Genomic DNA, 10,987 nt, shown 5'->3' with positions numbered 1-10,987 from the left:
ATCACTCGTGAATATATCTTATTTTAATTTTCACACAAATGAAGATTCATCAAACACTTGAACAAGGAAAAAGAAATTGGTCTTATTAAATCCTTTTGAACATGTTTAGGATTGCAACTTCTCTGCAATTGTAGTTAAAAAAAAAATGCATGGTCAAAGGTTTCTTCCACTATGTGTCATTTGTTCTAAGTTAAACTGTTAGATTTTCTTAGCATAAGCCTATATGTAGTGTAAATCTTGAGTAAGTTACAAAGACTCATTTCATTCGTGTAATAATTTATTAGAATTTAAATTTTATGTGAATGAATGGAAGAATTAGTATTCATTGTATCTAGATGATGTTCACATGGGTGAAGCAGTGAGACTTCCCACAAGTTGGTCACCTATCCTAGTACCACTTCAACTCAACCATACTTAACTAAAAAGTTTCTTTCAATGTTTAAGTCCACTTTGTTTACAATCCTATTTTCAAAATCTTCAACAAGTATTGTGTCTTATGAAACGTTCATTAGAAAGTCTCTTAGGTTCATCAATTGACAAGTAGGAGACATTTTCAATGAGTTAAATTGTGATATTTCTATCATAACTCAATCGTATCGTTTCATGAGTAGGGGTTCACAATTACCCATCTTTCATGAGAATGAATATAACACTTACAAATAAAGTACGTCTAATTTATATGCTCACAAAGGTGAAGCATTAGGACTTTTCGGGAGGTCACCCATTTTATAACTACTCTAGCTCAAGTGCACTTAACCACGAAGTTTCCTCCAGGGTTAAGCTCATATTTCTCACAATCTCATTTGTAAAAACCTTCAACAAGTGTTTTCTTGTGAACAATTCACTACAAAACTCCTTAAGCTCATCAACTTGTAAGCAAGAGATATTTAGAAAAACAAAGTATGATAGTGCTATTAGAATTTAACTATGCAAATTTTTTATTCAAAGCTATTGACCCATATTTCACAAGTACTTTACAAGAATCTAGTTCTCATATCAATAAATAGAATGCTTAGCAGTAATTGTCTAAATGGCATGTTAAAACTTCTACCAATAGACCTCTTGGGAACGAATTTAACAAGAAATTAAATTTGTACTTAAAACAAAAACTTGATTAATAATACTAAAGAAAGTATAACTTTTGAATAAACGAAACCTCAAAATAAATTTGGCAAATAAAAATTGGGATGAATGAAATCAACACACCTGCAATACTTATATATTAATAGAGATGTAGATGAACTAATGATCATTACAACTAGAAAATTCTAATCAATTCCTATTAACCAAAATAAGCAATCCCTATGCATCATTCCTACAAATCTTGTGTTTGAACAAAACATATATAAAAAAACATCATAGATCAAAGAAAAAACAAGAGAGATCTGAAAAAAAAACAACAAAATTTGAAATAAGGGTTGAATTGTTGCTCTTGGCCTATGAATTTTAGAAAATTGAAAGTTTAATTAAAGAAGTTTAAGAGTGATAGTAAGACTTGTATGTAACAAAAATCCATGACCTCATAAGTTATATAGTATTATAAGATCTTTTATTATTTTGGAACTTTTTTTTTTTCTAGATTTTTCCAATTTAAGCTATATGTACTTTCTATGTTCAATAATCAATAATCATTCTAATTAAGATCAATTAGAAAAGGGTTCAAAAGATAACTCACTAGCAGTGAATTCAACCAGTTCAAAACAAATCATCAAAACGATCAGCAACTAAAACGATCAGCAGGTAAAACTATCAGAAACTAGAAAGAAGTCACAGAAAACAAACAAAACTTCCAATTAAATTTCTTAAGAATGTCCAGAAATGAGAATTAATTATTAACACTTGCTTCGAAACAAAAGCAATTATACACTAGTTTGCGAAATGCAAATTAGAAACGGGGGAAATATTCCGTACCTTTCAAGCTGCAAATTGTTGCAAGTAAAATGTCATAGAATCCAACTTATTATAAATTAACCTTCTCTGATCTGAAATCTAGAAGATTAAGGGCCCACGAAACCCACAGATGTGTCGCAAAATTCAACTCCACAAGCAACACATTATGAGGGAAAGAAATCACATCTTCTCTTAGCAAGCTAGATGTCCATGTCCTTTTTTTAATCGCAAACACTTGAGCCCAGTTGACAATTTTTGTAGCGTTAAAAGGAAAGAGACAGTTGAAAACATTAATTATCCTTTTCATAACCATAGAGCCTATGCACATTAAGCAAGGCACACTTCCCAGAGTGCATATACACTATATAAATAACCGGTAGGAAGCGTACCCAAATACAAATACTCAACGCCTATATCGAAATACCTACAAATGGAAACACATTGTGGAGCTCAAAAGAAAAAACTGAATCTACACAAGGATGTCATTCTTTTGCTGCAGATTTGGTTTGGGCATGTTGCAGTGATTTAGACAAGGTAAATGGCGTAGTAATGTCGATATCACGAACTCTGTAAACCTCAGCCCATATTAAGCAAATACGTTTCTGATCCACTTGAGGGAGGCTCTCGACCATGTTAAGAACTGCTCTGTCAAGCTCAACCAATTTATGAGTCAACGACCTATGGCAATATTTCAATTGTCCCATGATGGGAAGCCAAGTTGTGAGTAAAGAAACTCGAGAAGCTCTTGAAATCAGTATCTTTCCTTCTCCCGTGGCCTTCATAAACCACATTACAATGTCAAACACAGGTTCAGCAAATTCTAAGCTATACAGCTGGTCAACCTTTAAAAACCAATCGATCAATTCTGCATTTTCACAAAATGTCTTCAGTGCAGCCTCGAGTATTCCTCTATTACAGTGCTGAACAAGTTTTAAAAGCCCCATTAGAGACGACACATAACGCGAATTGACGTATTTTTCGAACTCTTGCAGAACTACACGGCCGCATACGTCAACAACATCTCTAGAGGCATTTCCTTCTAGTATCCCTATTAAATCTTTCTCCACAGTTTCTCGACTTTGAGGTGAACGGCTGCATTGAATCAGAAACACCATTTCTTTAATACTCTTCTCCACAAAATTGATATCATCGTCGTCTTCGTCCTCCTGATGAAGCCTGGCAGCCAAATCTGGTGAAATCTTGAGTTTCAAACCCTCGGAAGAGAGCACTTCCCGTATCTGAGACTCTTCCTCAGCACTCCAACGAACAGCTTCCAAATATTCCATGCATTTGTTGATGCACTCATCAGCCCACATTTCAGAAGCAATTATGAGAATCGCCAGGCATTCCTCAATATTGAGGAAGTCCACAGTCTCACCATACATGATTTCAATGCATTTTAAGTAGTCATCAAAGTTATGAGATGTAGTTACCCACAGTTCGGCTGCTATATTTACCCGTGACCAGTGTCCGGAAAACTTCCCTTCAAAACCCTTCAATCTTTTGAGGATCTGAGAGTGGAGATGCACTGGATTTTTTTCGTATTTCTTGTCATCTGGACCAGCCAAGAACAATTTAACATCAGCAGATTTCTGAGTTCCGAATCGTAGCCTGGCTTCTCCCATGGCAGAAATGGATACAGATGACCAACTCTAACCTGGTTGAATGTTAAGGTCTCGCAACTCTCAAATACTAGTTATGCTGAAATTCAGTCCTATCGAGTGCACATCACATCCATTCTGATCTGATTTCACATGATAAAGTTCCTACGGTAGAGCGAGTGCACATCGCATCAATTCCTTGTTTTTTTCTTTAATGCTGATTTTGTATCACAAGATAAAGATTTTGTCGGAGAACAGTTGTCAGAAATCCTATCAAAACCTTCTTTTTATTTAATAATTACTTTAAAATCAAATCTGAACAGCACTCGAGATTCTAAATTAGTTATGAAATATAGAAAATTGTCTTGTCCACTTTTCGGACTCAATTGCCTTATCATGGCAACGGCTACCCAGGCAGGAGGATCGACTGCCTCGGTAGGCACGCCTGGGATGCCCATGGATACCCTAGGTACCGGCTACGGTGCAACATATTTGCACCGTCGGTAGCCGTGCCAAGTCTTGCCCCTGCCCGGCGGCACCGGCTACGGTGCAACATATTTGTACCGAGCCGCTGCCCGTCTACGCAGCTAGGCTGCCCACACAGTAAATAATTCATCTTGTCAGCGAAACAATGATTGCCATGCAAAATATTTTTGTTTGCTTCAACATAATTTTTCACTTATTATAGCACAGAATATATTCAGTTTTTTCTAACCAAATCTTTTATACATTTTAAGATTTAGTTTAATGTCTAAAAATTTAAAAATTATAGATAATAAAAATATTATTATTTTCGTTTAATTTTAGATAATTTCAAACTTAAAACTATTAAAATAATTAAAATAATAAACTCATTTTAAAAATGATAAAATATTTTTTATTGAAAACTTATTTATAAGTATTATTTCATAATTCTTTAGTTAATAAAAATAGGTAATATAAAATTAGTATTTAAATGATGCATTATAAGGTTGTGAATTAAATCATTATTGAATAAAAATTAAAAGAGTAATTATTAAACAAAATTTATTTTCCATGTGTAGGACATCATCTCTTGATCGATAGAGTGTACATCAAAATAAAAACAACTAATTCCTACAAGAATGTTTATTGAATTCACAATCAATATGTACAAAGCTCTTATATGTATTTTTTCTATGAATTTATATTTTAGTTTGCTAACATTTCTTTTGTCTATAATAGAGACCAACCAAAAATTACTCTATATGCAGAAAAACTTGTTGAAAGTTATTCCAACATGACAATAGTAAAAAAATTAACCCTAATCTAAAATATGTGGGAGCAATCATGTATCTTTGGGTTTCCTTCAAATTTTAGTTTTAAGTTATAATTTAGAAAAAAAATAAAATAAAATCTTTTTCATAAATCATAAAATTTTTATTTTATTTATAAAGTTGTAAAGATTTTTTTTGTTATTTTCATGTTTTAATTATTTTAAAGCTTTAATTTGATTTGTCAACCATTTTATCAAATGTTATAATGATAATTTTTTTTTTTTAAATGAATTTTACTTTTACATTTAAGTCTTTTTTTAATTAAATTGTAATATATGATTAATTTTAATTGATTTTTAGGCAACAGCCTACAACAACACAATGGTTATTTGTGAGCCTCTTATTGAAGAGGTCTTGGGTTCAAATCTACTTGCGGTCATAGAAAAAATACATATACGATCTAATTAGTGTTGACTTCGACCTTTTACCGATTAAAAAAAATAAATTTAATTGATTATTCATAAATATCTATTTTTTATTATTATTCATAACATTTTAAATAATTTAAGTGTTAAGATAAGGATACCGATTTACAAAATATTATAATAACAAATTTTAAAAAATAAATAAATTTACTTTTAGATTTAAGTCTTATAAAATATATTTTAGTTTTAGTTTTAGATTTAGGTCTTGTTTTAGTTCTAAATTCCAATATATATCTAGATTTAATTTAGTGTTCATAAATTTATCTTTTATATTATACATAATATTTTAAATTTATTTATTTTTTATTTCATAGTTAGAATTGTGATTAGATTAAGGTTTAAAAGTTCCAAATAAAGGATTAATCATAGTTAGAATTATAATTAGGGTTCCAATTTTTATTAGAGTTGGTGTTAAGGTAAGAATTGAGATTACATTAAAAAGTATGCTTAGTTTTGTGATACTCATAGTAGGATAATGGGTTAGGATTGTGTTTACAATTTGAACTAAGATTTTTTATTAAAAATACAATTAGTCTAGGCTTACCTATTGCACCTTATTAAAGGTGCAATTTCCTAGTTTTAATTATGATTTAAACACAGTTTCTATGTTAGTAGTTATGTTTAATGATTTGAATTTTATTCAAGTTTTTATATATTGAAATAATTATATTATTGATATTATATTACATATGTTATTTTATTTTCTATTAATTATTATTAAAGCATAGGTACAAAAAGTTCAAACAGTATTAAAGAGGATCACAACAACAAAATACAAGGTTATGTCAATAGACCTTTGGTCGATTGATGGTGAAGTTGAATGGCTCAAAAAAGAGTCCACTAGAATCAAGTCATCGTGCGTCTAATAATTTTGACTAGTATGAAAATTTATATTATATAATGCTTAATATATCTAATTGATTAAAAAATATTTTAAATATTATTTATTTTAATATAATATAATAATAAAGTTAAGATCTAAAACTTATTATTCAATAAACTATTTACAACTAAATAATATATATTTTTATCTTAATTCTAAATTTTAAAAATCATCTATGATTTTTACCATTACCCTTGCAATTAAACCATTTAATATTTAAAAATTGGAGTTTAATTTTTTTTAAAAATTTATCTAAAGTTTTAATTTGTTGTCAGCAATTTAAAAATAAGTAGTTGCACGTTTCCATGTTAGAGGGACAACATATATGCAAATATTATATATTTTAAAAAATTATAATTTTTACACTAAACTTTAAAATATATGAAAAGATTTGATTAAAAAAAATAACCCATGACACGGCAAGAGTCATTTCGTTGACAGTAATTTTGCACGGCAAGAAATATTTGGCTGACTGTGCCGTCAGTGAAGGACAGCCCAAGGTGCGTAGATGGACAGTGGCTTGGTGCAAATATGTTGCACTGTAGCTGGTGCCCTGCCCGGCTGCTCTGCCAACTTCCACACGATTCGGTGATGGGACAGATGGGCATGTCAGGGAGTGTCAAATCCTAATCCTAAAATCATATTCCCCTCAAAGCTGAGGTGAGCATAATACTTATATAAATGTTTTTAGTGTAAAAGCTGACTATAATAAATTAAAAAAATTTTAATCATATTTTTGTTAAAGCTTTGTTAAAGCTTAGCCTAATGTTATAAATATTTTTTTAATCTTGAATGAGCGAAATGTTTAGAGTGATTTTCAATATAGTATAAAGTTCATGTTTTTTAATAAAAGGATGCAATTATAGTTTATATTTTGAATGTTTTTAGAATAAAATTTTGTAAGTCAAAAGATTAATTTCATAAAATTTAAAAATATTATCTCAATATTTTTATTATTGAAACGAATTTAAATTTATTTTAAAAAAATATTTTAGCCTATTTTTATTATAATAATGTTTTATTATTGAATTTTGTTTTTGTGTCTTTACTTCAATAGTAGTACAATTAATAAAATAATAAAATTTATTATTATTTTGAACATAGCACCCTTTGTCCACTTGCTAATCTTAAGATCAACATTATTTAATGTTGTTTTAGATCACATTTTACTATAAAATAAGTAGATTGTTGAATTCTTTTTAACATAGTTAAAACAATGTTGTACAAATGGAGATAATTGTTTAATGACGATGTTGAAATCTTAGATTAGATTATGGAAATTTTACTTTATGTAATTTTACTTCATGTTATAACATTCTAATAGAATCTTACAAATTTTATTTATTAAATTTTTAAACTATTCTACATTGAAAAATCTCTTTAATTTTTATTTGAATTTTAGGCTATATGTTGGCAACTATACAAGACTAAATATTTCTTATACTTTATTGAACAATTAGTAACCATTCTATACCATTCATCTTCAATTTTTCAAATTTTATTATCATGAATTCTAAATGTTCTTTTAATTTTTAGATTGAAAAGAATATCAAGTCTTCTATAAGTTTTTTTTCCTCTTGAAGACTAGTTCATATTTCGGTGAAGGAAATAAGATTTAAATTTATTCGACATTTTATTTTTAAAAAAGTATGAGATAATAATAATTGTAATGACTAATATATTTGTAAATATGAAATGTAATATAAAAACATGTCTAAAATTGTTCAAATTATTGAAACCCGTGAATTATTCTTTCTTATTATTCAAATCAATTTTCACAAAGAATCTTAAAAAGAATTCTAGACACAAATTAAAAATGCAAACCATTTATAATAAAGAACTTAATAATATAACTATCCAATTTTTATAATCTATAAATAATATAAAAACATGTGTAAAAGAATCTTTAAAAAAATTTTAGACACAAATAAAAAATGCACACCATTTATAATGAAGAACTTAATACTATAACCATCAAATTTTTATAATCCAATAAAAACTCTATACTTTTCAATAATATTAAAAGGTTGTGAAAACATTTTTAAATGTTATTTTAATTTTTAAATTGAAAAGAATATGATGGCTGTGGTTTTTTTAACTCTTGAAGAGTAAATTTATATTTTGATGAAGAAAACACGCTTAAAATTTATTGAACATTTAATTAAAAAAAATATGAGATAATTATTATTGTGTCACTTAATATGTTTGTAGATATGAAATATTTTTTTGGCTTTTTGGTGAACAATCAAGAAAAAATATATAAAACATGTGTAAACTTGTTCAACGTATTGAAACCTAACATGAATTATTCTTTCTTATTTCTCAAATCAAATTGTACAAAGAATTTTAGAAAGAATTGTACACAAAAAAAAAAATAACACTATTATAATCAATAAAAAGTATATTTTTATTGTATGATAAAAAAAATCTTGTAAAAACATTTTTAAGAATGATAAATAGAAACAACATTAGAAAAATAATAGAACACTATCTTTCTATTAAGAATGTAAAAACTCTTTAACTAAAAAAATAAATAGAAATCTCTCAATTAGTAAAAAATGGTGCTATATTCAAAATAATAATAAATTTTATTATTTTATTAATTGTACCACTATTGAAGTAAAGACACAAAATAAAATTTAATAATAAAGCTTATTATTATAATAAAAATAGACTACAATTTTTTTCTTAAAATAAATTTAAATTCATTTCAATGGTAAAAATATTGAGATAATATTTTTAAATTTTATTAATCTTTTTACTTACAAATTTTTATTCTAAAAACATTCAAAACATAAAACATAATTTATACCATTTAAAGTATAAATGGTTTGCATTTTTAATTTGTGTCTAGAATTCTTTTTAAGATTCTTTGTGAAAATTGATTTGAATAATAAGAAAGAATAATTCATGGGTTTCAATAATTTGAACAAGTTTAGACATGTTTTTATATTATATTTCATATTTACAAATATATTAGTCATTACAATGATTATTATCTCATACTTTTTTAAAAATAAAATGTCGAATTAATTTAAATCTTGTTTCCTTCACCAAAATAAACATTTTGCTCATTCAAGATTAAAAAAATATTTATAACATTACGCTCAGCTTTAACAAAGCTTTAACAAAAATATGATTAAAAAATTTTTAATTTATTACACAGCTTTTACACTAAAAACATTTATATAAGTATTATGCTCACCTCAGCTTTGAGGGGAATATGATTTTAAGATTAGGATTTGACACTCCCTGATGCCCATCTGTCCCATCATCGAATCGTGTGGAAGTTGGCAAAGCAGCTGGGCAGGGGCAAGACTTGGCACGGCTACCGACGGTGCAAATATGTTGCACCGTAGCCGGTGTCGATACCCCATTGGCCATGTATTTGACTATCGTACTCTGCAGCAATTACATTCATGTAGTCAGATTGAAATGACAACTATAGTCAAGTTGGTGACTGCTTAGGTGGCTGTGGGCCCATACTTCCCTGAAAACGTTCCTTCATTTCTGCTTCTGTTAAGAAAGTCATCGTCGTTACCATTTTGAATTCAAAAATTATTCCTGCTTGTTTGATGGTATAGAAAGAAGCGAAACTGGACTGTATACATCGCAACTGTCATGGAACACTTCACCGCTGAGACATTGCTTTATGCAACAAAGAGAAGCCATGGACGTCCTCACAATGCGGTCAATAGAACAAATAGATTTCTATCCCGTTCAGTTTTATTTGGCAACATATTGTCCGCCTGTGCCAAAATGGGAGGTTTAGAATAGGTCATTGCAGATAAAATTGTCAAACAAACACACATAAAGTGTGGAAAGAAGCAGCAAACATTAATAAAAACTCGTCCTACAAGGCAACAGACAATTTTTCGTTGCTGGGATTTGAACCCGGGTTGTCTGGGTGAAAGCCAGATATTTTATCATTTAAACATCTACGTTTCCGCTTTCTAATTAAATCATATTTTCACGATTTAATAATAAATTTTATAATTATTTCACAGCACATTTTTCTCTTTTATTTAATAAACGAAATTATGTTGCCTAGTTATCTACTAGCCTAGATGAGCTATAGTTGCATTTACTTCTTCAATAATATCTAGTTAACAAGCACTTTAAATGAAACCACATTTAACGATTTCTTCGAAGAGGTTAACAATGGGTTCTATATAGGCTCATGTATGATTCAACAAAAATTAAGTATACTATGATCAAAGTTAACGTTAGATGAGAAAGAAAAATTAAACACGATTAGAAACAAAACTATCTTATCAAAAATCTTTAGGGGCATTAAATAAAATGTAGTCAATTCCATCATTTTCAAAGATTCAAGTATCTATAAATAGAAGCTTCGTCAGTCTTTCTAAACATATTGTCTGAAAGCCTTGAAAGCTTTGTACAATAGCCTCGATAACATCATGCGTGGACGTTATAACCAATAAGGTGAAGAAACCAACATATTTAAATAATATGGAATTTATAACATGATAAAAGAAATATCACATGCAATAATGGTGTGAGCTATCACATCTAATTGGATACGCATTTAGTTGAAGTCATGGATGTGTTAATAAGTGTATAAAAACTAGCAAGATAATTAGTATGTTATCTAGATATGCTTCATTGATATATTTGACTAATCAACTAGAAATCATTATAGTACTTCAATTGGAGTGCTTTCAAAATTCTTATACTTATAACCTAACCCTGACCAAGCTTTTAAACTTGGATTTTGTTTCCATGTCAAGAATAGTATTGGATCACACTACTTTTCAATTTTTCCCTTGATCTTACAATATTTCACTATTTTCAAATCACTTATATTACTAGTATGAGTTTTCCCCAAGGAACTATTAACTTGATTTAAGTTTACCACTCAAGTAATCATGT

General features: G+C 28.6%; 1 protein-coding gene across 1 annotated transcript; it reads right to left on the bottom strand.

Annotated features, from left to right (window-relative positions):
• Positions 1-2,135: 2,135 nt before the first annotated feature.
• On the bottom strand, positions 2,136-3,545 carry LOC149568910 (BTB/POZ domain-containing protein At3g50780-like). Its single transcript, XM_089817638.1, has one exon. The coding sequence runs from the start codon at positions 3,513-3,515 to the stop codon at positions 2,373-2,375; it is 1,143 nt and encodes a 380-aa protein (XP_089673764.1). The 5' UTR covers positions 3,516-3,545; the 3' UTR covers positions 2,136-2,372.
• Positions 3,546-10,987: the final 7,442 nt, after the last annotated feature.

Source organism: Cupressus sempervirens, chromosome 3 (assembly GCF_028749045.1).
Source record: "Cupressus sempervirens isolate cs-2001-9-10 chromosome 3, ASM2874904v1, whole genome shotgun sequence".
NCBI lineage: Eukaryota > Viridiplantae > Streptophyta > Pinopsida > Cupressales > Cupressaceae > Cupressus > Cupressus sempervirens.
The sequence above is the reverse complement of the archived record's forward strand: the minus strand, read 5'-3'. Positions and strand labels throughout refer to the sequence as shown.

Coding starts and splice junctions, on each gene's coding strand:
- LOC149568910 (XM_089817638.1), bottom strand. CDS start 3,515: ATGGGAGAAGCCAGGCTACGATTCGGAACTCAGAAATCTGCTGATGTT.